Source organism: Lolium perenne, chromosome 7 (genome assembly GCF_019359855.2).
Source record: "Lolium perenne isolate Kyuss_39 chromosome 7, Kyuss_2.0, whole genome shotgun sequence".
NCBI classification, from domain to species: Eukaryota; Viridiplantae; Streptophyta; class Magnoliopsida; order Poales; family Poaceae; genus Lolium; species Lolium perenne.
The window spans coordinates 112858249-112885615 of record NC_067250.2 but is presented as its reverse complement, the minus strand read 5'-3'; the positions used below and the strand labels follow the sequence as shown (position 1 = coordinate 112885615).

At 43.3% G+C, this 27367-nt stretch overlaps 2 protein-coding genes and 1 long non-coding RNA gene across 4 annotated transcripts in view; all 3 read right to left on the bottom strand.

Annotated features, from left to right (window-relative positions):
* Positions 1-356: 356 nt before the first annotated feature.
* On the bottom strand, positions 357-1692 carry LOC127315087 (uncharacterized). Its single transcript, XM_051345617.2, has 2 exons — positions 968-1692; positions 357-892 (listed from the first exon to the last, which is right to left on the bottom strand). Exons 1-2 carry the CDS (start codon positions 1184-1186, stop codon positions 512-514), a joined length of 600 nt encoding a protein of 199 aa, XP_051201577.1. The 5' UTR covers positions 1187-1692; the 3' UTR covers positions 357-511.
* A 507-nt stretch (positions 1693-2199) lies between these two features.
* Positions 2200-4673, bottom strand: LOC139830147 (uncharacterized). Of its 2 annotated transcripts, XR_011748500.1 has the most exons (6): positions 4012-4673; positions 3852-3938; positions 3499-3756; positions 3322-3408; positions 2630-2746; positions 2200-2466 (listed from the first exon to the last, which is right to left on the bottom strand). It is a non-coding gene; the product is annotated as an uncharacterized lncRNA (long non-coding RNA). The 2 variants fall into 2 exon arrangements; XR_011748499.1 differs by having other exon boundaries at positions 3852-4673.
* A 165-nt stretch (positions 4674-4838) lies between these two features.
* The window catches only part of LOC127315742 (uncharacterized), a 40261-nt gene continuing 17732 nt past the window's right edge, over positions 4839-27367 (bottom strand). The window contains exons 6-8 of the mRNA XM_071824013.1: positions 5284-5873; positions 5104-5196; positions 4839-5004 (exon numbers count right to left, since the gene is read on the bottom strand). Coding sequence (XP_071680114.1) covers positions 4946-5004; positions 5104-5196; positions 5284-5873 — 742 coding nt within the window. The 3' untranslated portion in view covers positions 4839-4945. The remainder of the gene's footprint in view (positions 5005-5103; positions 5197-5283; positions 5874-27367) is intronic.

The window sequence follows — 27367 nt, the reverse complement described above, 5'->3', positions numbered from 1 at the left end:
AGTGTGCCGTGCTCTGACCAGGAGTTAAGGCCGGTGAAGGCGAAGGCTGCAAGTTTGCCCCCGGGTGTGACTGCGGAGCGGTGTTGGTGCGGCCGTCTTGCTAAGGTTAAGCAGGTGGAGGATTTCTCCGATTCGTTCGGCATGAAATTTTTCATGTGTGCGAGCTATGAGCATGATCCACCCTGTAGTTCAGCTTCGTCGTCCACCAGGCCGCCGGGAAGATGTGAGCGGGAAAAATTAGGCGGGAAAAAGTGGCGGCAGATTTGGGCGGGAATAAATGGCGGGAAGATTGAGCGGGAAAAATTGGGCGGGAAAAATTGGCGGGAAACAAACGAGCCAAAATTTCTGACACAACATTTTTGCGGCAAATTCATTTCACATTAGTACTAAAACTGAAATTAAGATACATTGCAGCTGAATTTAAAATACGGCTTATCACTACAACAGAATTTAAGATACAACGACAAACTATAACTGAAATTAAGATACATAGCCAGTAGGTCACATCACTCTACTTTCCCTGCGTCCACCGTGGCCATTTTCCAGACTTGTCGCCGCGTTCTTCTGCCACTTGCGCCTCAGCAGCTCTTTCCCTTAGTCTCTTTCTCTCCGCTTCACGAGCCTCCTTACGCACATCTTCCTCTGCAAACCTACGTGCAGCCTCATCATCCATCCTCTTCTGATTCACCTCGCGATTACGAGCTTGTTCCGCCCTTAGTTTCTGTATCTGCCTCTCTCGCTCTGCCTTTTCATTTGCACGAACCTTTTCTCTACGCTCCTCCTCAAAGAACGTTGCCCACGCACGCCGGTGTTTCTCCTCAACCTCCTGGCGCGCCCAATCTGGCTGCTCCGTGTCTATCCAGTGAAACCATTTGCATAGGGGCGGGGGAGACTGCAACACAAATAGTAACATTAAATCACATTCATAAATAAATTTATGCCTACATAAAATTATGTCGAAACATACCGGCGGCCTGGTGGACGACGAAGCTGAACTACGGGGTGGATCATGCTCATAGCTCGCACACATAAAAAATTTCATGCCGAACTGGTCGGAGAAATCCTCCACCTGCTTAACCTTAGCAAGACGGCCGCACCAACACCGCTCCGCAGTCACATCCGGGGGCAAACTTGCAGCCTTCGCCTTCACCGGCCTAAACTCCTGGTCAGAGCACGGCACACTCATGACGGCCAAGGGTGAGCCAACAGAAAAAAAAGAGAGATAGTAGCACTTCTGCTGCTATGAGTGTCGATGCCTGCTTTTATAGGAAAAAATCCGAGAGCGTGGCGAGAAAATATAGCGGGAGATGGTGGCGGGAGATGGTGGCGGGAAGGAATGGCGGGAAGAAGTGGCGGGAAGGGTGGCGACAAGGGCAGGAGGGAAACACGGCGGTGTGAACGGGAGAGGGAGAAGATATGGCCAGAAAATAATGGGGGAGAAGTGCCAATAATAAACCTAAAAATCCATGCAGTGGTCGGTCGGTAGCTGACCAATTGGTCGGTAGCTGACCAATTGGTCAGCTATCGACCAACTACTTCTGCCCTCTGACAAGCAGCAGCAGCCGACTGCCAGTCGGACTACTAGTGACCGATCGGTCAGCTGCTGACCGACCGGGTCACACTTTTGGAATTTTTTGAAATCGCGCGCTATTTCTGGAATTATATAAAAAATTCGTATTATTTAAAAAAAATTCGCCAAAAAACACAACACGCTAACTGCTGCACTGCCGTCCTCAAACACTTGGTTTCAGACGTGTTCTCTTCTTTTATCCAGTCCTAAGTCCTGACAGGTACTTAAACATTGAACACAACAGTTATTTTCTGCAGATAGCCTAAACACCGATCAAAGTAGCTATATTTTGCAAATGTACAAAGCTACCTATTTTAATGCCATCTTAGCCCTGCATTCACAGCAGTGATTAAGTGAAACACCAAGTGATGACCAAACTCAACTTCCACACGCCATTACTGATAAAATGTAGTGCATCAAACAGTTCGCATAAATTTACCGTAGCATAAACTAAACAGGTAGCTTTCCATCCAAAATGGTCCTGGTATGTATAGATATGTTGAGTGGTGAACATTTGCAGCCAATGTCCAGGGAAAGCTGTGTTACAGATAAATTCAGAAGGTACAATTTTCAGTTGGCCAAGTATCTATACACATGCACGACATATACACATTGGGCTAAGCCAGCGGATATCATTTCCAAATATTATGTCGTTTTGAAGTGATATGAGTAGATAATATTATAGGATATAAACAGGCAGTATTGCACATACTTTTGCAGTAGAGATCTCATCTGGTTTTGTTCCTTGAGCCAATCCAACCGGAATTTGCTAGAGGATATGGCTGTCTGAAACACTGAAAGGGGCGGAGAAGGACCAACCGGTCACTGTCAGCATGCAGTTTCAGAGGGCAGAAACCACTTTTGCTGGCATGCTGCAAGTAAGTTTATGGTCTGTACTGCATAGAAAATAGTTCAGCGTCAGTATCCTTGACCATATTGATACATAGCTCATTTGTGTGGAGATTATTTAAAAAATTGACCTGGCAAAAGGATAGCTCTGTACTTCGAAGGGAACAACAATATGAACAATGTTAAAACTAAACCATTTCTTTATCTTACCCTCTAAATTTGAGGTCAGCTTGCCAAACCTTTATCAAGACACTTTAATGTTGCTCTCGAAGTTGTGAGGCCCATTTTTTAACTGATTCCAACTAAATCGTCCTTGTCTCCTGTTTTCTGAAAAAATGTGAAATATTATGCACTTATTCAGACTAACTGCAAGATCAACCCTTCATCCAGGATGCTAATTTGCAAACAAGGGGATTAGTATCCTAAAAACATGTATTCTATGCATCATTTAACTAAAGAGATCTTCCTACTACTAATTATTGCTTGCTTTTTATGTTGACATGTCCAACATGATTACAGTAGTATACAGCTGCAACCATCACCTCTAAGCAGTAAGATATTGCTAAGAATTCAAAAAAAAAAGCTTTTCATGACTTAGTGGCTTAAATACAACAAAACCAGATTTGTACTTTCTGCTATTATCTTATTTTATCTTTATATGAAAGTATCTTTAATTCCACTTTCTTCTATTATATATTTCTATCCAGCAAGTAATCGGAAGAAATAAAATAAGAACAAACTACTGGAATCATAGCAAGTCTATTTTGTTTACACCTGAAATTATCTTATAAGAATATGTGCTCTAGTGGATTTTAAATTGGTAAAGTGGCAACCACTGTTTTGTACATGACTAATAATAACTAAGTGATTATTCACTTCAGTGTGTGTGCATGTTATGCTACCTCTGAACCTTGATGTCATTGATCGAAAAGAAGGCCAGCATACCCTGAGGTAAAACATTATTATCAAGAAGCCGCCTTCACACATAACTGGCACAGTGTAAAATTGGTTAGCCAGAACATTCGAGATTGTGGGGCAAACTAACAAATCTAATACTCAATCGATTGTCTAGTATTCACCTTCTCTTCTGGCAGCGGTCCTTGAAGATTGTGAGACAAACAACAACAGCTCGGACGAAGGAGCAAAATGGAGAAACAAAACTGAATCATAGAAAGGTCACTTGAAGATGGAGAAACAAAAAAGATGCTCTCCTGAATATTGGGACTACCTCACCAAGAGACATGCCATCTCATTTGCAGGGCCATACCTCCTCCACTATGTTGCCAGCCCTTCCCTAGAACCATAACATCCTGCTGCACGGGTGCACCTTTAATAGCCTAGTGAAAGCACATAGATCAAAATCAGTGTCTTTAATTTTCTCCAACACGAAAACAAACTCTAACTGCAACCATAAGGCGGAAAGCAATCACACAAAGTCATAACAAAGCTGATCATGTACAACTTTTGAATCAATCTTGTCATCTTTTATAGTCAAGCAACCAATCTCTGCTTTAATTACCTGAGGACCATATGTAGATTGAATTTAGACCATGTCACTGATTTGGTGCATACTGTAAACATGTAATGCTCACCTGACAGCAATCGATTTGCATGATAACCACAAATCTTTGTGTCAATTTGACTCAATAAATACGAGCATAAAATGGAAAATAGTAGTAAGCAACCTGCATAACCGAGCGAAGATATACATATAAAATTCGTAAGAAAAATAATAGTTTCCACATACACAGTGATATTTTAAGCCATTACCTGCTACAGCTAGTTTTTAGCCACTACCCGCTTCTTGAAATATGAAAAGCATAAAACTAAACATGGGTCTAAACATGGTTTCGATGGGGTTTGATGTAAACCAACAAATAAATATGCACCTGCGGGGGCTCTCCCAAAGAATGCATTTTTTGTACTCAAGCCACACTTTTGTAGTAGCACCTTCAGGCTACAAAATAAAACTTCAAAGTTGCATATAAGCACACAGATTACCGAGTCAAATATGCATCATATCTGAGCTCAATATTGCAAGGTAGAAGTGACTCTTCTTGTCGGTTGTCATCTTTAAAACTACCTATTTAAAAGATTGCCATGTGGGACAGATCTAGAATTCCAAAATACACGTCTAGAAATATTCAGCTTCATCTTCTCACAATACCACATAAATTTATTTGAAAAATTATATACAGTATCATAATTAGAAATTTGATGGACAGAAAATCAACAAATTGTAGTTCCAATAACAAATAAACAGTTTATGAACCAAGATCTCTATGATTAATGGAGGCAAGAAAAAATGTTCATGGAATTGTGACAGGAAATCTCAACCAACTTCCATATAGCAACAACCTAAAGTGCGAAAGGATAAAATTCACGGTAGCTCATGTAGAATGAGATCTGAGTTATAACTTGATTTCAGAGATGAACCTAGATAAATGTCACAATCTGCACAATCCCGCACAAGAATAAATTTCTCACCCAATGTAAAGTACATGTTCTCTACAGTGCCTGCTTCTCTCAAAGATGCTTCTCAATGGCACCAGCTTCTCTCAAAGATATTGATGGCCCTCCTCTATCTGAGGAAGAATCAGAGCAACCAACATGCATTATAAAATGTGCGATCAATTAAACAGAAAAGACGACAGTACAACACTAAAAAGGTAGATATCTTGTACCTGCAGCCTGCTTATACATTTCCTCAAACAGTACATATGCAGCCTGCTTAGACATTTCCTCAAACAGTTCATATGCATAGATACAAAACATATCTGCACAAAACCAAAACAAAAACATAAATTATGGGACTGGAAGAGAGAGGGGATGAGGCAAATCAAGAGGAAGAGAGGAGTGAGTACCTCGAATCAGCAAAGGGGAGGTGGAGAGATGGGCCACAGGAAGATGAACCTGGCTGGCCGCAGCTCCATGTAGAGGGGCCAGGGATGGAGGTTGCAGAGCATGTCCTTCTCTCCCCTCAGCAGGCTCTGGATGAGACAGGGCTGGCCAGCCAAGAGAAGAAGGAAGCGGGGGACCTTGTCTGGTCGTGGTTGGGGAGGATGAGGACGACCTTGGTGGCCTCAGACAAGAGGATGATGGAGAGGAGCTCAACCACGGACTCCACACCAAGCAGCTCAGAAGAGGCACGAAGTCCCCCGCTGCTCCAAACCTCGCCGTTGTCTCCAATGCCGACGGAGGGCGGGGAGGAGGAGCAGCGGCGGCCTTGGCGGCGGCAAGCTCGACGGGGAGGACCAGGGATGGGCGAGCTGGCGTTGAGCACGGGAGGAGGCAGAGCGGGGGCGGCGGCGCAGAGGAGGAGGCAGGGGCGCCGGCGCCGGCGCAGAAGAGGAGCCAGGGCACGGGCGGCGGCGGGATGCGGAGGGTGGTGCGTGAGGAGAGAGGAGGACGAATGGGTAGGGTTTGTTGTGGGATTCTCTGGTTTTGTCTCAGACTGGGAGGAGGAAAACCCAAAATTGCCCCTGGTGGAGATCTTTTCCACTGGCTAATGCCACGCCTGACCAAACCAACTCCCAGCCGCAGCGACCGACGAGTGGACCCGGCCAAAGGTGGGACCCACGAGTAGTCTCAGGCGGGTAACACATGGCTGTTGCATGGCTTTATCTAGCAGGAGGACCAACCAGCACCTTTGCTCACAGCTTAGAACGAACGGACGGGATGTGCCTGATGGAAAGATCCGACGGTCCACATGCTTAAATCGCTGTGAGAGCCCATGAGGGTGCAACAATTATACCTTTAGATAAGATCCCTAGTATAATACAAATATATATAAAAAAATATCATAGATGGTAATACACAGTCGACCTAATTCATATGTAGATCTAACACAACCATACAAGATTATACAAGTTCATTATTATGCAAGTTCAGTTAACAAAAAATCTATAGATGTGAAGTAATTAGAAATACAATATTTAGTAAATATAGTGGATAGCCAGATCCAAAATATAAAACTATCATAATAGTAAACTAAATAACAAATCAACCGTGCATATAGATAGATCTAACAAGTCAACTAAATAACAAATAAACTGTGCATACATAGATCTAACAAGTTAATTCAATAACAAATTAACCATGCATAGATAGATCTAACAAGCTAACTAAATAACAAGTTATCAAATATTCTTTGCGATGGAACAGCGGAGGCGCCGGTACCTACTGGGTCGGGAGGCCGTGCATTTCCACTCGCATCGATTAACAAGACGTGATGATGCAGATGCAGCGCATCGCCGACGTGGATGTGCGATGCAACACCTCGCCGGCATTAGCTCTAACCATATGCACCTTTTGGCATAGCTAGCTGAAGGAGATATGCCCTAGAGACAATAATAAAGTGGTTATTATTTATATCTTTATGTTTATGATAAATGTTTATATATCATGCTATAATTGTATTAACCGAAACATTAGTACATGTGTGATATGTAGACAAACAAGAAGTCCCTAGTATGCCTCTTAAACTAGCTTGTTGATTAATGGATGATTAGTTTCATAATCATGAACATTGGATGTTATTAATAACAAGGTTATATCATTATATGAATGATGTAATGGACACACCCAATTAAGCGTAGCATAAGATCTCGTCATTAAGTTATTTGCTATAAGCTTTCGATACATAGTTACCTAGTCCTTATGACCATGAGATCATGTAAATCACTTATACCGGAAAGGTACTTTGATTACACCAAACACCACTGCGTAAATGGGTGGTTATAAAGGTGGGATTAAGTATCCGGAAAGTATGAGTTGAAGCATATGGATCAACAGTGGGATTTGTCCATCCCGATGACGGATAGATATACTCTGGGCCCTCTCGGTGGAATGTCGTCTAATGTCTTGCAAGCATATGAATAAGTTCATAAGAGACCACATACCACGGTACGAGTAAAGAGTACTTGTCAGGAGACGAGGTTGAACAAGGTATAGAGTGATACCAAAGATCAAACCTCGGACAAGTAAAATATCGCGAGACAAAGGGAATTGGTAATGTATGTGAATGGTTCATTCGATCACTAAAGTCATCGTTGAATATGTGGGAGCCATTATGGATCTCCAGATCCCGCTATTGGTTATTGGTCGGAGTGAGTACTCAACCATGTCCGCATAGTTCACGAACCGTAGGGTGACACACTTAAAGTTGGATGTTGAAATGGTAGTACTTGAATATGGAATGAAGTTCGAATATTTGTTCGGAGTCCCGGATGAGATCCCGGACATCACGAGGAGTTCCGGAATGGTCCGGAGAATAAGATTCATATATAGGATGTCATTTTATGTGAATTAAAATGTCGCGGAAGGTTCTATGGAAGGTTCTAGAAGGTTCTAGAAAAGTCCAGAAGAAACCACCAAGGAAGGTGGAGTCCACATGGGACTCCACCTCCATGGCCGGCCAGCCCTAGGTGGGGAGGAGTCCCCAGTGGACTCCCTCTTAGGGGGCCGGCCACCCCCCCACATGGGAGGTGGAAATCCCACTTTTGGTGGGAGTCCTAGTTGGGCAAGGTTTCCCTCTCTTATGGAAGGTTTTGGGTTCGGGTCTTATTCGAAGACTTGGACACCAACACTTGGGGATCCACCTATATAATGAGGGGCCAAGGGAGGGGGCCGGCCAACCCCAAGACGACAAGCTGGCCGCCCCCCTTGAGTGGCCGGCCACCCCCTCCCAAACCCTAGCCGCCCCCTTCTCCTCCATATCTCCCGCGTAGCTTAGCGAAGCTCCGCCGGACTTCTTCACCGCCACCGACACCACGCCGTCGTGCTGTCGGATTCAAGAGGAGCTACTACTTCCGCTGCCCGCTGGAACGGGGAGGTGGACGTCGTCTTCATCAACAACCGAACGTGTGACCGAGTACGGAGGTGCTGCCCGTTCGTGGCGCCGGAACCGATCGTGATCAAGATCTTCTACGCGCTTTTGCAAGCGGCAAGTGATCGTCTACCGCAGCAACAAGAGCCTCATCTTGTAGGCTTTGGAATCTCTTCAAGGGTGAGACTCGATACCCCCTCGTTGCTACCGTCTTCTAGATTGCATCTTGGCTTGGATTGCGTGTTCGCCGTAGGAAATTTTTTTTGTTTTCTATGCAACGTTATCCTACAGTGGTATCAGAGCCGTGTCTATGCATAGATGGTTGCACGAGTAGAACACAATGGTTTTGTGGGCGTTGATGCTCTTGTTATCTTTAGTTTGAGTACTTTGCATCTTTGTGGCATAGTGGGATGAAGCGGCTCGGACTAACTTTACATGACCGCGTTCATGAGACTTGTTCCTCGTTCGACATGCAACTTGTATTGCATAAGAGGCTTTGCGGGTGTCTGTCTCTCCTACTATAGTGAAGATTCAACTTACTCTTCTATTGAAAACATTAGTATCACCGTTGTGGTTCATATTCGTAGGTAGATTAGATCTCTCTCGAAAACCCTAAACCACGTAAAATATGCAAACCAAATTAGAGACGTCTAACTTGTTTTTGCAGGGTTTGGTGATGTGATATGGCCATAATATGATGATGAATATGTATGAGATGATCATTATTGTATTATGGCAACCGGCAGGAGCCTTATGGTTGTCTTTAATTTTCATGTTGAGTAGTATTTCAAAGTAGTTGTAATAGTTGCTACATGAGGTGAACAACCATGAAGACGGCGCCATGAACCTTGACGCTATGCCGACAATGATGGAGATCATGCTCGTTGATGATGGAGAACATGTCCGTGCTTTGGAGATGAAGATCGAAGGCGCAAAGACAAAAGGGCCATATCATATCACATATGAACTGCATGTGATGTTAATCCTTTTATGCATCTTATTTTGCTTAGATCGCGACGGTAGCATTATAAGATGATCCCTCACATTAATATCAAGATAATAAAGTGTTCTTCCCTCGTATGCACCGTTGTAACAGTTCGTCGTTTCGAAGCATCTCGTGATGATCGGATGTGATAGATTCAACGATTCACATACAACGGGTGTAAGCCATGTTGCACACGCGGAATACTTGGGTTTGCTTGACGAGCCTAGCATGTACAGACATGGCCTCGGGACAACGGAAACCGAAAGGTTGAACACGAGTCATATGGATGATATGATCAACACGTTGATGTTCACCATTGAAGCTACATCATCTCACGTGATGATCGGTTTTTGGTGTAGTGAATTTGGATCGTGTACCACTTAACAACTATGAGGGATGTTGTATTAAGTGGGAGTTCATTAGTAATTAGATTAAAACATGAACTAATTATCATAAACATAGTCTGAGTAGTATTTTGAATTAATTTTGTAGTATTGGCATCCGTTTTCTACCATGCGCTAGTCTTGTAATTGAGATAGAAATACTGTTAAAATCTGACAAGAAACTTTACGGATTGGTACCGTATTGTTAAAGAATCAAGAATTGATTAAGTCCTATTGCAAACTTTTAGTAAACCTCACATTGTTGATTCAAAGAGCTATGGTTTCAATTAGTACCTAAAGTTATCTTGTCTCCGTGAAACTTGAAGTTCAAATCTGTTTGAAAAGTAAGGAGCTGAAAATTTAGTTTTCAGAAATAATCAAGGTATGAGATATATGTGATATCTAAGACCTTATTGCAAGATGATAGAATAAAGTTTGGTGAGACTACATAAACTCATAAGTTTTATGGGAATGTACGAAGGTTGAAGACGCAAGGCGTCACAATCCTCCAACTATTGGGGCACTAACGATATTCGCATATCCATGAAGTGACCATCCTTAAATATGCACCGTTACTAAGACTCGTCGTTTTGAAGCATCACGTGATGATCGGGTGTGATAGATTCTACGTGTGCATAAAACGGGTGCAAGCTAGATTTGCATATGCAAATACCAAGGTTAAAACTTTACGAGCCTAGCATGTACAGACATGGTCTCGGAAAGTCGTCATGATATGATGGATAAAATTATGAGTGAAACTGTTCATCATATTACAAAGTTACTAATAGTGAAATCTGGAACACTTGTCATATGATGATCAACTTCAAAGTAAGAACCTCAAGGTTATTGGTATTTGACCAACAAACCTAGAAGTTAATGATGTTGATATGTTTTTCTGAATAATGAGGAAAGCTAAAAGAGAAACTACAAAAGATTATTGGCAGAAAGAAAGAAAAGACTAGAATGTCTAGCTCAGGTGTATATAAATGATATACATGTTATGGTTGTATTCCTAGTTAGGTCTCACAATGAAATTCTTGGGTATTTGTACCATATTGGTTGGTATGAAGTGTCATACAAAACAACGCAATACAAGAATACAATGGCCTAAGTGATCGACAAGGAATATGAATAGGAATGCACGTCAGAACAAAAATAAAGTGTTATTATGTTCGTCATTGGCATTCTATCTAGCCCTTAGAATTTATAATAAAGAGCTTAATAAATTGTTATTTTGCTCTGGTCAAATAAAAACAATGAGTTGTTTAAATTATGACATTACTCCATGTACGATGGATAAGTTATTATAAATCTTAATGGTGAGACACACATACATAACACTGACGCTAAAATGCCATAAGGCAAATGATTTGAATTCCACTTATTTGTGGAACCGCCATTTAGGTCATGTTAGAAAGGAACACATGAAGAAACTCCATGCAAATGGATTTCTGGAGTCATTTGATTTTTTGAATCATTTGGTGCTTGCAAATCTTTTCTAAAGAGAATGATTAAAATACCGTTCATAGGCCAAGAGTTGAATGGGCAACTAACTTAGTGAAAAATACATGATGATGTATATGGTTCATCGGGCATAGTTGTGTGTGCGGAAGATTCTTCTACTTCATGAAAACTTTCAAACAATGAATTGAGTATATATGTGCATATATTCAATACGGAAAAGTTTGAAACATTTGAATAGGATTCAAATAAATTTCAGCATGAAGTGGAAATCATCGTAATAGAAAAATCAAATATCTATGATTGGATCATGGTGGAAATATTTGAATTACGAGTTTTAGCGAACATCTAAGAAAGTTATGAAATTGTTCTACAACTCACATTTCTTGGAGTATCATAATGATGATATAGTATCCGAGATATGTATCCAAACCTTGTTGGATTAATGATGAGATAAAATATTATGACGCCATTATATTTTTGTGAATTATGCTTTAGTGACTACCGCTTTTACACTGAATAGAGCATCATCATGATCCGTTGAAATGACACCATACGAGTTATGGCATGGGTATAAACCTTAATAGTCCTTTCTTTAAATTTTGGTCTAAGAGTTTTCAACCAAAATCGGATGAATGTCTTTGTTGGTTATCCCAGAGATTTAATTGGGAATTCTTCCCACGAGACAAAGACAAAAGTGTTTGACAATGTTTCTTATTTCCAAGAAATTGTTTCTAGTGAAGTTTTTGAGTGGGAGGACAATATAATTTGATAAGGTTTATGAACCTGAGCATAATGATCAGAGTAGCGCAGCATCGGAATTGGTTTCGGAAGCGGCTACGACGATCATGGCTCCCATGACTACAAAGTGTTTTAGCCATGGAGATCAAAGTACATATTGAACCTTGTAGGTATGGTTTACTTTGTGATCAAATAAAAGATTTGTGGACAAAGGATTGATTTTGAACAATAATAAACCAACTACAAACAAAGAAGTTATGATGGGCCCTGACTCCGTTAAAATGGCTATACGCCATGAAATCCAAGATAGATGAATACTTTTTGAAAGTAAATGGATCTATGAAATTGATGGACTTGGATGAAATATCCTTGAAGAAGCTCAACTTGTCGAAAAGTTGTTTACGACAAAGTTCAAAGAGCTGACTACGATAAGATTAAATCTTCCGTAGCAATGCTTATAGTCTATGTGGATTATTCTAGTAATCACTACATATTTCTTTTATGAGATATGTTAGTAGAGTGGCAAAATACACTACTTAACAGAAGTGTGTATTAAAGGTGTATACAAGATACAACCAAGAGTTTTGCTGGTCCGTGGAATACTAGATAGGTATACGAACTTCAATTGGATGAAGTAAGTATCGCGGAGTTAGAATCTTCACCAGATGAAATAGTCAAAGAGTTTTTGATTTCATCAGAAACGATGAAGAGGCTTGCATTTGCAAGAAATTAAGTGGGAGCGCTAAGACATATTTATAATACTTTATGTAGATGACATATAGTTGGTTATAAATGATGTAATTATATACTTGATTAAAAGGTTTCATTGAAAATTAAACTTCAATGAAAGGATATGGACTGAAACAAATTTAGTGTCAAGATCTATGAAGATAGATTGAAACACAAAATAAGTTTAAGTCAAAGTACATAGAATGGATATTGAAATAGTTCAATATAGAAATATTAAGAAGATGTTCTTATCATGTGAAGTTTTAACAAGACTTGAGTGTATATGACACTCAATGAGTAAAAACACATGAGTGACTTTAGATCACGAATAATATGTACACAATCAGATATCTTGTGCTCTAAAATGTTATGAGCATATACCAGAATGATTCATGAGATGATCATTGAAAAACAGTAAGAATATTCTTGAAGTACTTAAGAAGAACCAAGAATATATATATATATAGTTTTGTATGGAGAAATGACAAACAAATCGCTGTAAGATGTTGCACCGATATTTGTTTTGTCACATATGAAAATAAAATTTCAATCTCAAATTAGACTAAGTGTTGTTTTAAAAGGTAGCACAATGAGCTAGAAGTTGTCTATGCTAGATTTAGAATAGTTCTAAATATTGTGACGGATTCTACAAAAGAAGGAAGAGTATGTCATTGTTTTGACAATGACAAAGGATGTTAAGTCAAGAGGTTCTTTGAGAACTTGGTGTAGTTCCGACAGAGTCAGAATTTTGAAGCTATATTGTGTGTGACAATATAAAGTGACATATTTCAGACAGCGGAATTAAGGTTCCACCAGAAGATCAAACATATATAATGCCAACTCGTTTGGAAATGAGTGATGCGTTGAGACGCAAATGAATTACAAAATACATACGTTTCTGAGCGTGTCAGATCCGATGACTAAAAACCTCTCCCGTGAGCAATACATGATAAAGCACCAGAAGGCCAAGGTGTTATATCTTTACAAATGTAAACTAGATTATTGACTCTAGTGCAAGTGGGAGACTGAAGGAGATATGCCCTAGAGACAATAATAAAGTGGTTATTATTTATATCTTTATGTTTATGATAAATGTTTATATATCATGCTATAATTGTATTAACCGAAACATTAGTACATGTGTGATATGTAGACAAACAAGAAGTCCCTAGTATGCCTCTTAAACTAGCTTGTTGATTAATGGATGATTAGTTTCATAATCATGAACATTGGATGTTATTAATAACAAGGTTATATCATTATATGAATGATGTAATGGACACACCCAATTAAGCGTAGCATAAGATCTCGTCATTAAGTTATTTGCTATAAGCTTTCGATACATAGTTACCTAGTCCTTATGACCATGAGATCATGTAAATCACTTATACCGGAAAGGTACTTTGATTACACCAAACACCACTGCGTAAATGGGTGGTTATAAAGGTGGGATTAAGTATCCGGAAAGTATGAGTTGAAGCATATGGATCAACAGTGGGATTTGTCCATCCCGATGACGGATAGATATACTCTGGGCCCTCTCGGTGGAATGTCGTCTAATGTCTTGCAAGCATATGAATAAGTTCATAAGAGACCACATACCACCGTACGAGTAAAGAGTACTTGTCAGAAGACGGGGTTGAACAAGGTATAGAGTGATACCAAAGATCAAACCTCGGACAAGTAAAATATCGCGAGACAAAGGGAATTGGTAATGTATGTGAATGGTTCATTCGATCACTAAAGTCATCGTTGAATATGTGGGAGCCATTATGGATCTCCAGATCCCGCTATTGGTTATTGGTCGGAGTGAGTACTCAACCATGTCCGCATAGTTCACGAACCGTAGGGTGACACACTTAAAGTTGGATGTTGAAATGGTAGTACTTGAATATGGAATGAAGTTCGAATATTTGTTCGGAGTCCCGGATGAGATCCCGGACATCACGAGGAGTTCCGGAATGGTCCGGAGAATAAGATTCATATATAGGATGTCATTTTATGTGAATTAAAATGTCGCGGAAGGTTCTATGGAAGGTTCTAGAAGGTTCTAGAAAAGTCTGGAAGAAACCACCAAGGAAGGTGGAGTCCACATGGGACTCCACCTCCATGGCCGGCCAGCCCTAGGTGGGGAGGAGTCCCAAGTGGACTCCCTCTTAGGGGGCCGGCCACCCCCCCACATGGGAGGTGGAAATCCCACTTTTGGTGGGAGTCCTAGTTGGGCAAGGTTTCCCTCTCTTATGGAAGGTTTTGGGTTCGGGTCTTATTCGAAGACTTGGACACCAACACTTGGGGATCCACCTATACAATGAGGGGCCAAGGGAGGGGGCCGGCCAACCCCAAGATGACAAGCTGGCCGCCCCCCTTGAGTGGCCGGCCACCCCCTCCCAAACCCTAGCCGCCCCCTTCTCCTCCATATCTCCCGCGTAGCTTAGCGAAGCTCCGCCGGACTTCTTCACCGCCACCGACACCATGCCGTCGTGCTGTCGGATTCAAGAGGAGCTACTACTTCCGCTGCCCGCTGGAACGGGGAGGTGGACGTCGTCTTCATCAACAACCGAACGTGTGACCGAGTACGGAGGTGCTGCCCGTTCGTGGCGCCGGAACCGATCGTGATCAAGATCTTCTACGCGCTTTTGCAAGCGGCAAGTGATCGTCTACCGCAGCAACAAGAGCCTCATCTTGTAGGCTTTGGAATCTCTTCAAGGGTGAGACTCGATACCCCCTCGTTGCTACCGTCTTCTAGATTGCATCTTGGCTTGGATTGCGTGTTCGCCGTAGGAAATTTTTTTTTGTTTTCTATGCAACGTTATCCTACACTAGCAAGCACAAAAGAGGATGTGGCCACTGTTGTGGTAGTGTTGTATGGTCTAGAGATGGCTAGTCCCCTTTTATTAGATACAGTTCCGCTAAATGGGCTCTAACGGGACCTGAACATCGCAAACAGGAATATGGGAGAAAATCATGTGCAACATTCACAAACGGCCGGTACCAAAGAAACTGTTTGCAACACTTTCGCACACATTCTGATTAGTGGAAAGCGTGTGCGATGTGATAATTTTTGCAAACGGTAAATAACAGGAAAACCCCATGAGAAAAGTACGCACACAATTGGGATGTTCTTCTAAATATATATAAATTTACAAACTATAAAGCACCAAAAGAACATATCATACATTTGCGTATATATTTAGATCCTAAATCTACTCGTCGTCGTCGGGGATGACGATGATATTGGCAGCGGTGGCTATCTCCGCGCGGTCTCTGTCTTCCTCGCGTTTGTACGCGAAGGATGCCAGGAGCACCTCATGCTCCTCGAGAAACTCATTCTCCTCCTCCTCGGGCCATGGCTCTAACACCTTCCGCCATAGTAGCTGCGGCGACTCATCTTCGTCACTCGCAGTCGCTATGTCTTCGTCGTCCTCAAGATTTCTTTCGCCTTCATCATCGAGGACCAGCCAAAGTGCTCATCCTCCACCACCGGAGGCGCCTGCTCCGCCACCGGAGCCTCCTTCTCTACACGGTGGCGCTTCGCATGCGGGTACTACGCGACGTAGGAAAGCTGAGCGGTCTTCTTGGTGCGAACCATGATGGAGTGAAGTGCTTGTCTACCATAATGCTAGTGTGTGCCAGCACTACAGTAGTGGGTGCCTTTATGTTGGCCGCCGAGGAAGCCGACTCGTTGCCGTAATGGGAGGGGGCAACCTCGTGAAAGATCTACACATGACTCTGTCATGACCAACCGTTTGTGATAGGGAGAAGAAAAGAGAAGAGCCAGAACAAAGGCTCTTCGCAAAGTAGCCGCACACTATTCTCCTTTCATGACCTGTTTGCGAAAAACTAGTATACACTAACGATTTTTTCGAATCCTCCCTGTGCTAACTTTTTGTTACGTCACACGCACTTTTTCCGTGTCTGTTGTGTCCGCCCATGGGACTGTCTGGAGCCCGCGCACACGCTTTGTGTTTTCGAGCATCAGTGTTGGTCCTTGATGACCCAAAAGTATAGGGGATCGCAACAGTCTTCGAGGGAAGTAAAACCCAAATTGTTGATTCGACACAAGGGGAGCCAAAGAATACTTATAAGGCTTGACAGCGGAGATGTCAATTCAGCTGCACCTGGAAAAGCACTAGCAACAGGGTGATGTGAAAGAAGTGGTAATATGATGCGGCGCCAGAAAATAGTTGGTACTACTTTGATGGCGTGTTGACAGGGAAATGTGATGCAACAGTAATATGAGAGCAATAGTAACACAGCAGTAGCAGTAACACAGAGGAGATGGCACTGGAAAATATCCCAGCGCGCAGTTGATTGAAAAGCAATGATGATGAAATAAAAGATCGGGGTTCCCGACGATCTACACTAGTGGCAACTCTCCAGATAACAAGTGTTGGGTGAACAAATTACAGCTGGGCAATTTACAGAATTGAATTTAGCATTAAGACAAAATATCCAGTCTATTAATATCGTAGGCATGTTTTCCATATATAGTCATATGTGCTCGCAATGAGAAACTTGCATAACATCTTTTGTCCTACCAACTCGTTTGTAGCGGGGCCTCAAGGGAAACTAATGGTAATTAAGGTACTCCTTTTAATAGAGCACCGGAGCAAAGCATTAACACTTGGTGAAAACATCTGATCCTCATATCAAAGTCATCCCCTCCGATTATCCCAATTCAAGATCACTTTGGGGCCTCGGGTTCTTAACAAAGACATGTGCATACAATTTGTAGATACAATCTAAGCAACAATTATAGAGCCTAGATCTAATATCATGCCACTCGTGCACTAGCGACAAACATTAAACATAACAATATTACGGCAACAAATACTTCACAAACTTATAAGATATACTGAACATAATGATCAATCCATCGGATCCCATCAAACACAACATCGATTACATCATATGGATCTCAATCATGTAAGGCAGTGATGTCTACTCACACTTCTTTTCCTGTAGACAGTGTTGGGCCTCCAAGAGCAGAGGTTTGTAGAACAGCAGCAAGTTTCCCGTAAGTGAATCACCCAAGGTTTATCGAACTCAGGGAGGAAGAGGTCAAAGATATCCCTATCAAGCAACCCTGCAATCACGATACAAGAAGTCTCTTGTGTCCCCAACACACCTAATACACTTGTCAGATGTATAGGTGCACTAGTTCGGCGAAGAGATAGTGAAATACAAGTGGTATGAATGAATATGAGCAGTAGTAACGGCACCAGAAAATAGCTTGCTGGCGTGCAGTTGATGGTAGTAATATTGCAGGAAGTACAGATGCAGTAGAACAGTAAATAAGCGATGATTGCAGTATTTGGAAACAAGGTCTAGGGATCATACTTTCACTAGTGGACACTCTCAACATTGATCACATAATAAAACCACTCTACACTCTCTTGTTGGATGATGCACACCATTAATTGTGTAGGGCTACAAGAGCACCTCAACGCCGGAGTTAACAAGCTCCACAACATTCGATGTTCATATTTAAATAACCTTAGAGTGCATGATAGACCAACGCAATTATACCAAGTACTAACATAGCATGCACACTATCACCATCATACTATGAAAGGAGGAATAGATCACATCAATACCATCATAGTAATACTTAACTTCATAATCTACAAGAGATCACAATCATAAACTACGCCAAGTACTACATGATGCACACACTGTCACCATTACATCATGGAGGAGGAATAGAGTACTTTAATAACATCACTAGAGTAGCACATAGATTAATAGTGATACAAAGCTCATATGAATCTCAATCATGTAAGGCAGCTCATGAGATCATTGTATTGAAGTACATGGAAGAGAGATTAACCACATAGCTACCGGTACAGCCCTTAGCCTTGATGGAGAACTACTCCCTCCTCATGAGAGATAGCAGCGGTGATGAAGATGGCGGTGGTGTTGATGGAGATGCCTTCCGGGGGCACTTCCCCGTCCCGGCGGCGTGCCGGAACAGAGACTCCTGTCCCCCAGATCTTGGCTTCACGATGGCGGCGGCTCTGGAAGGTTTCTCGTACCGTGGCTTATTCGTGTCGATGTTTTAGGTCAGGGAGCTTTAAATAGGCGAAGAGGCGGAGTCGGAAGGGTTACGGGGGCGCCACACAATAGGGGGGCGTCCCCCCTTGGGCCGCGCCGCCCACACGTGTGGTGGCCCTGTGGCTCTCCTCTGGTCCCTCTCGGGTGTTCTGGAAGCTTCGTGGAATTATAAGATGCTGGGCGTTGATTTCGTCCAATTCCGAGAATATTTCCTTACTAGGATTTCTGAAACCAAAAACAGCAGAAAACAGGAACTGGCACTTCGGCATCTCGTCAATAGGTTAGTTCCGGAAAACGCATAAAATCATCATAAAGTGTGAACAAAACATGTAGGTATTGTCATAAAACAAGCATGGAACATCAGAAATTATAGATACGTTGGAGACGTATCAGCATCCCCAAGCTTAGTTCCTACTCGTCCTCGAGTAGGTAAACGATAACAAAGATAATTTCTGAGGTGACATGCTACTTACATAATCTTGATCATACTATTGTAAAGCATATGAGATGAATGAAGTGATTCAAAGCAATGGTAAAGACAATGATTAAACAACTGAATCATATAGCAAATACTTTTCATGAATAGTACTTTCAAGACAAGCATCAATAAGTCTTGCATAAGAGTTAACTCATAAAGCAATAAATTCAAAGTAAAGGTATTGAAGCAACACAAAGGAAGGTTTAAGTTTCAGCGGTTGCTTTCAACTTTCAACATGTATATCTCATGGATAGTTGTCAATGCAAAGTAATATGATGAATGCAAACATGCAAGTATGTAAGAATCAATGCACAGTTGACACAAGTGTCTGCTTCTAAGATGGAAGGAAGTGGGTAAACTGACTCAACATAAAAGTAAAAGAATGGCCCTTCGAAGTGGGAAGCATGGATTGCTATATTTGTGCTAGAGCTTTTATTTTGAAAACAAGAAACAATTTTGTCAACGGTAGTAATAAAGCATATGTATTATGTATAAGACGTCCTACAAGTTGCAAGCCTCATGCATAGTATACCAATAGTGCCCGCACCTTGTCCTAATTAGCTCGGATTACCTGGATTATCATTGCAATATATATGTTTTAACCAAGTATCACAAAGGGGTACCTCTATGCCGCCTGTACAAAGGTCTAAGGAGAAAGCTCGCGTTGGATTTCTCGATTTTGATTATTCTCAACTTAGACATCCATACCGGGACAACATAGACAACAGATAATGGACTCCTCTTTAATGCATAAGCATTCAACAACAGATAATATTCTCATAAGAGATTGAGGATTGTTGTCCAAACTGAAACTTCCACCATGGATCATGGCTTTAGTTAGCGGCCCAATGTTCTTCTCTAACAATATGCATGCTCAAACCATTCAACTCATGGTAAATTGCCCTTACTTCAGACAAGACGAACATGCATAGCAACTCACATGATATTCAACAAAGGGTAGTTGATGGCGTCCCCAGGAACATGGTTATCGCTCAACAAGCAACTTATAAGAAATAAGATACATAAGTACATATTCAATACCACAATAGTTTTTAGGCTATTTTTCCCATGAGCTATATATTGCAAAGACAAAGAACGGAATTTTAAAGGTAGCACTCAAGCAATTTACTTTGGAATGGCAGAAAATACCATGTAGTAGGTAGGTATGGTGGACACAAATGGCATAGTTTTTGGCTCAAGGATTTGGATGCACGAGAAGTATTCCCTCTCAATACAAGGCTTAGGCTAGCAAGGTTGTTTGAAGCAAACACAAGTATGAACCGGTACAGCAAAACTTACATAAGAACATATTGCAAGCATTATAAGACTCTACACTGTCTTCCTTGTTGCTCAAACACTTTTACCAGAAAATATCTAGACCTTAGAGAGACCAATCATGCAAACCAAATGTCAACAAGCTCTACAGTATTTCTTCACTAATAGGTGCAAAGTATATGATGCAAGAGCTTAAACATGAGCACAACAATTGCCAAGTATCAAATTATTCAAGACCATATACCATTTACCACATGCAGCATTTTCTGTTTCCAACCATATAACAATGAACGAAGCAGTTTCAACCTTCGCCATGAACATTGAAAGCTAAGAACACATGTGTTCATATGAACCAGCGGAGCGTGTGTCTCTCCCACACAAGCATGAATTTATTCAAATAAAACAAAAATAAAAACAAACAGACGCTCCAAGTAAAGTACATAAGATGTGACGGAATAAAAATATAGTTTCAATAGAAGAAACCTGATAAATTGTTGATGAAGAAGGGGATGCCTTGGGCATCCCCAAGCTTAGATGCTTGAGTATTCTTGAAATATGCAGGGATAAACCGCGGGGACATCCCCAAGCTTAGACTTTTCACTCTTCTTAATCATATATCATCCTCCTCTCTTGACCCTTGAAAACTTCCTCCACACCAAACTCAAAACAAACTCATTAGAGGGTTAGTGCATAATCAAAAATTCACATGTTCAGAGGTGACACAATCATTCTTAACACTTCTGGAGATTGCACAAAGCTACTGGAAGTTAATGGAACAAAGAAATCCATCCAACACAGCAAAAGAGGCAATGCGAAATAAAAGGCAGAATCTGTCAAAACAGAACAGTCCGTAAAGACTAATTTTTTAGAGGCACTGGACTTGCTCAGATGAAAAAACTCAAAACTAACGAAAGTTGCGTACATATCTGAGGATCACTCACGTAAATTGGCAGATTTTTCTGAGTTACCTACAGAGAACCCTGCTCAAATTCGTGACAGCAAGAAATCTGTTTCTGTGCAGAAATCCAAATCTAGTATCAACCTTCTATTAGAGACTTCACTTGGCACAACAATGCAACAAAATAAAGATAAGGAGAGGTTGCTACAGTAGTAACAACTTCCAAGACTCAAATATAAAACAAAAGTTGATGTAGTAAAATAAACACATGGGTTATCTCCCAAGAAGTGCTTTCTTTATAGCCATTAAGATGGGCTCAGCAATTTTAATGATGCACTCGCAAGAAATAAGAGTTGAAGCAAAAGAGAGCATCAAGAAGCAAATTCAAAACAAATTTAAGCCTAACCCACTTCCTATGAAAAGGAATCTTGTAAATAAACAAGTTCGTGAAGAGCAAAGTGACAAGCATAGGAAGATACAACAAGTGCAACTTCAACATTCTCAACATAAAGAGGGGAAACTTAGTATTATTAAGATGCATATAACCATGTTTCCCTCTCTCATAATAACTTTCAGTAACATCATGAACAAACTCAACAATATAACTATCACATGAAGCATTCTTATCATGAGTGTCATGCATAAAATTATAACTACTCCCAACATAAGCATAGTCATTCTTATTAATTGTAGTGGGAGCAAATTCAACAAAGTAGCTATCATTATTATTCTCATCAAGTGTAGGAGGCATAGTATAATCATAATAAAATTTACTCTCCATAGTTGGTGGCACCAAAAGACCACTATCATTATAATCATCATAAATAGGAGGCAAAGTATCATCAAAGAAAATTTTCTCCTCCATGCTTGGGGGACTAAAAATATCATGCTCATCAAAACCAGCTTCCCCAAGCTTAGAATTTTCCATATCATTAGCAACAATGGTGTTCAAAGCGTTCATACTAATATGTTCCATATGTTTTTTAATTTTCGCATCAAACCATCCATGTCTTAACTCAGGAAATAGATTAAAAAGCTCCATGTTGCTTTCCATTATGCCTAACTAGTGAAATAAAAACAAGAAACAAAAAGATGCAATTGGAAGATCTAAAGGAAATAGCTTCGAGCACTTACAACGGCACCAGAAAATAACTTAGTTACCTGGGACCGGAGTGTGAGTGCCTTTTACCTTTCCTCCCCGGCAACGGCGCCAGAAAATAGCTTGATGTCTACTCACACTTCTTTTCCTGTAGACAGTGTTGGGCCTCCAAGAGCAGAGGTTTGTAGAACAGCAGCAAGTTTCCCTTAAGTGAATCACCCAAGGTTTATCGAACTCAGGGAGGAAGAGGTCAACCCTGCAATCACGATACAAGAAGTCTCTTGTGTCCCCAACACACCTAATACACTTGTCAGATGTATAGGTGCACTAGTTCGGCGAAGAGATAGTGAAATACAAGTGGTATGAATGAATATGAGCAGTAGTAACGGCACCAGAAAATAGCTTGCTGGCGTGCAGTTGATGGTAGTAATATTGCAGGAAGTACAGATGCAGTAGAACAGTAAATAAGCGATGATTGCAGTATTTGGAAACAAGGCCTAGTGTTGGGGGGATGAACCCCGGTATGCCAAAGGCATGCCAAACCGGATGGTTTGAGCCATCAAGATACCGGTTTAATATTCTTACCGGAGCACAGAGATAAAAGTTTGGCTAAGTCAAGCTAAGCCGGTATCCCCAAGAGGGGTATACCGGAACCGGATAAAGAAGATACCGGAAAGAAGGGCCTGTCGGCAAGACTGGTCAAAGATTCTCTTCAGAGCTAGAAGACAAGGATGAGCTAAGCAAAGTGACTTTAATCGGAGCCCTGGCGCCAAAGAGAGGGGTGACGCTGAAAGAAGCCGGAGGACGTCAGCGTCCCTGATTAAAGAAGACCCCGGCATCATCCATGATTAAAGTAGCTTTGTAAAGTAGTTTGTCCAGTCAAAGATGCCATTAGGGTTTCTTGTTCTGTAAGCCACCCTCTCCCCTATATAAGGAGAGGTGGCACAGCCTCTTACAGGCGCATGCAGATAGAGGAGATTAGACGATAGACCTTGTATCCAAGAGCATGTAACCATGTTGAGATCAATGAAGCTAGCGATCTAGAGCAGAGTTCTTCCTCTTGTCTCTCTTCTTGCATACCGGCCTTTGGTTGTGTTCTTGAGGAAAGCATCCGGAAGTTCATCCCATCTAGTCGCAAACCCTCCCCCGAATCCTCTAGCGCCCATTCGGCCCCAACTCAAGCCATCCCATGGCATCTGCTCGTTCGCCACGACGACAGTTGGCGACCACCATGGGGCATGAAGTGGCGCTTGCTGGAGTTCACATTCGGGCGGGCATCCTCGACGTCGCCAGCCAGCGCACGGTCTCCGCGTTGGTGCAGCGCATCTATGCCATGGACTTCATCAACGACAACGCGGGCTGCTTCGCCAACGGCGGCATCTTCCCCAAGAACGGCCGCATCATCGAGTTCGGCAGCCACCGCATCTACTTCGGCACCGTCCCTGTGCGCCAGTGCCTCTCGCCGGTACTGGTGGCGCCAGATCCGCCAAGGTGGCTACATGCAGGCCGCGCTCCTGGCAGTGTGGAGGTGATGATGGCAGGCGCGGTCGACGCCGGCAAAGAAGCTGCGGAAGAAGGTGCTGGGCGTGCGGTTTCGACCCGTGCGGCCAAGCCACCGCTGGAACGCGGCGCAGGCGCAGCGGGAGCATCGTTCGCACCACCGGAAATGCCACTCTAAGCGGCGATGAACGTCCTCGCCACCCCCATCGCGCAGAACATCGACCCGGCAGCGGCTCAGGCGGAGCTGGAGGCGTAGCGCCAGAAGATGCTCGAGAGCCGCAAAGACATCGTCAGGGCGCACAGCGAGCTGAACCTAACCGTACGTGAGTATAACGCTGCCCATGGCTTTGCTTCTGTTAGCGCTCATGCCGCTAGGATACCGGAAAACCGGCTTAAGGCTCGCAATCTAGACCAGGATTTGCGCAAAGAAATTGCTGCCGGCAAAAGCACATCTGCATCTGTGAGCATTGTAGAGAAACCTAAGTACAGTAGCCCGGATAAAACAATAAAAGCTGCTAAAGCTGCTGTAGCGCTATGTGACTCTCTTTCCGGGGACGCTCTGGCGAAACAACAAGAGCGTGTCCGGGAACTTCTTGAGACTATCGAGCAGCAAAATGCTGAACAGCTTGATAAGCTGAACAAGGCTGTGGCTTCAAAATCCGCGCGTTCGACAAGGAATGCCGGTAGCAAGTCCCATGGGCAGGCTTCGTCCCCCCATCCGGACAGAAGAAGAGAAAAAGAGGTGAATGCGCACCAGATGACTGTGTATGATCCGGTTCTTGCCGGAAAACAACAAGCCGGGCAATTTGATGCCGGCAGAAAAGGCCAAGGGGCAAGCAGAGGCTATGCCAGAGAGGGCTATGCCGGAAACAATCATGCCGGTAGACAAGAAACCGGGCAAAATTATCGAGCTGCAAGGGCGGCGTATGATGAGGAAGAAATAGATCCCCCAAGGTACCGGCAGGCAAGGGCCGCGGTACCGGAATGTTATGATGAGGCTGATTCCGCAAGACCGGCAGCATACCGGAACCCATTGGGAGAACGCTTGGGAGAAAGATACCTACCGGAACAGGATGCGAGGCACCGTCTGGATAGAGTATACTTGTCAGAAATGATCGAGGAAGAAGGTCCCCCGGGCCCAAAGTGTTTTGGTCCAAGGATCATGAAAGAAAAGCCACCAGTTCGCAACTTTATGTTACCTCGTGACACAAAAACATATGACGGCACCACGAAGCCGGAAGACTGGCTCGCGGACTACGTGACCGCGGTATACGTCGCAGGCGGCGGAGGAACCGTAGCTGGAGGAGGAAACCGGTGATGGGCCGTGAGAATCATACCGTCGTTTTTGGTTGGACCGGCAAGAATCTGGCTAAATAACTTGCCGGCAGGAAGCATAAATGGCTGGTTGGACTTTGAGGAAGCTTTCGTGAGCAACTTCAGCAGCACCTATCAAAGGCCAAACAGGCCGCAGCAGCTTGCTCTTTGCATACAGCGCCAGAACGAAACAGACCGGGATTATCTGGCCCGGTGGAACACTACAAGGAACTCCTGTGAAGGGGTAATCGAGGCACAAGCCATTGCTTGGTTTAGCAGTGGGTGCAGGAGAGGTTCACTGTTGTGGCAAAAGCTGCAGCGGAGCATGCCAACAACGTTGGCAGAGATGATACGTGTGGCGGATAGCTATGCGTTGGGAGACCCAACGCAGCCGGCAGTGCAACCTGAGCCGGAACAGCAGCGCCAAGAGCAACACCGGGATAACCGGAATAACAAAAGAAGGGAAGATTTCCCGGATCGAAGGTACGGTCCGCAGCAAGTTGCTGCAGTGCAAGAAAACTCTGAGGCCAGCGGCAGTCAGAGGCAGAGAACCGGATCGCAGCCATGGGCGGGTCCTAAAAAACAGTGGGTAGAAAAGAAGCCTTGGGTTCAGAAAAAGAACTGGCAAGAACCCGCGAAGTACACCATGGAAGCTGCCATGGACCAACCTTGTCGGTGGCACACACCGAATCTGGCACACCCGTCAAACCATCTGACGAAGGATTGTACCTGGACCAAGTACTTGATGCAAAAGGGAACGGTAAAAGATGCACAACTGCCGCAAGACATGCCGCGGCAACAACAGCTACCACCACCACCACCGCTTACCGGGGCAAACGCCTTACCGGTGCAGCCAAACCGGCAACAATACCAGCAAGTTAACCAAGTGGGAGAAGGCAATGGCCAACCACCTCCACCGGCGCCTTTGGGCCGGAATGTTTACAAAGATCCAGATATGTGCTGCGTTGTGTTCGTAACTGAGCCAACCGACAGACAGAGCCTATATCGCCGTTCTATGGAAGTGAACGCGGTGATGCCGGCAGTACCAAAATACATGCTGTGGTCTGATCAAGAGATCTCGTGGTCGTTCAAGGATCACCCCAAGATCATGCCTAACCCGGGTGGATATGCGCTTGTCTTGGACCCAATCATGCAAGGGCCAAACGCTCGGGTCAAGTTCAGCAAGGTGCTGATAGACAATGGGAGCAGCATAAACATCATGTACCGGCACACCATGAACATGCTGGGCATAACAGAAAACATGCTTCAGCCAACGCGCACAACCTTCCATGGAATTGTTCCGGGGCTGTCCTGCGCACCGGTTGGAAAAGTCCGGGTGGATGTGTCGTTTGGAGGACGTGACAATTGCCGGGTTGAAAACCTTGAGTTTGAGGTGGTGGACTTAGATAGTCCTTACCATGCTTTGCTGGGGAGACTGATACGTCCAATTTGCATCACTATTTTATATCATAATTTGCTGTTATTCATTGATATATTTCATATTGGGACACATTACTTATGTTATTTCATCTATTTTGCATGTTTCATCGTTATTGGAGGATCGAACACCGGAGCCAGGATTCTGCTGGAAAAAGCACCGTCAGAACGCAATATTTCGGAAGATCAACTCTGGAAGGAAATTATACCAAAAATCCTATTTTTCAAGATGACGAAGGAAGCTAGAAGGAGGAGCCAGGAGCAGCCAGGGTGGGCCCACACCCTAGGGCGGCGCGGCCCAGGCCCTGGCCGCGCCGGCCTGTGGTGTGGAGGGCCCACGACCCCTTTCGCCTCCTTTTCTTCGCCAAACCCTTCGTCCCGAAGACCTAAGCCACAGAGGGTACCTCGCGAAGAGTTACAGCCGCCTCTGCGGGGCGGAGAACACCAGAGAGAAAGAGCTCTCCGGCGGGCTGGAATCCGCCGGGGAAATTCCCTCCGGGAGGGGGAAATCGACGCCATCGTCACCGTCATCGAGCTGGACATCATCGCCATCACCATCATCATCATCTCCACCATCAACATCGCCGTCATCACCGCTGGACACCGTCACCGCCATAGCAATTTGGGTTTGATCTTGATTGTTTGATAGGGGAAACTCTTCCGGTATCGATTTCTACTTGTTGTTGATGCTATTGAGTGAAACCATTGAACCAAGTTTATGTTCAGATTGTTATTCATCATCATATCACCTCTGATCATGTTCCATA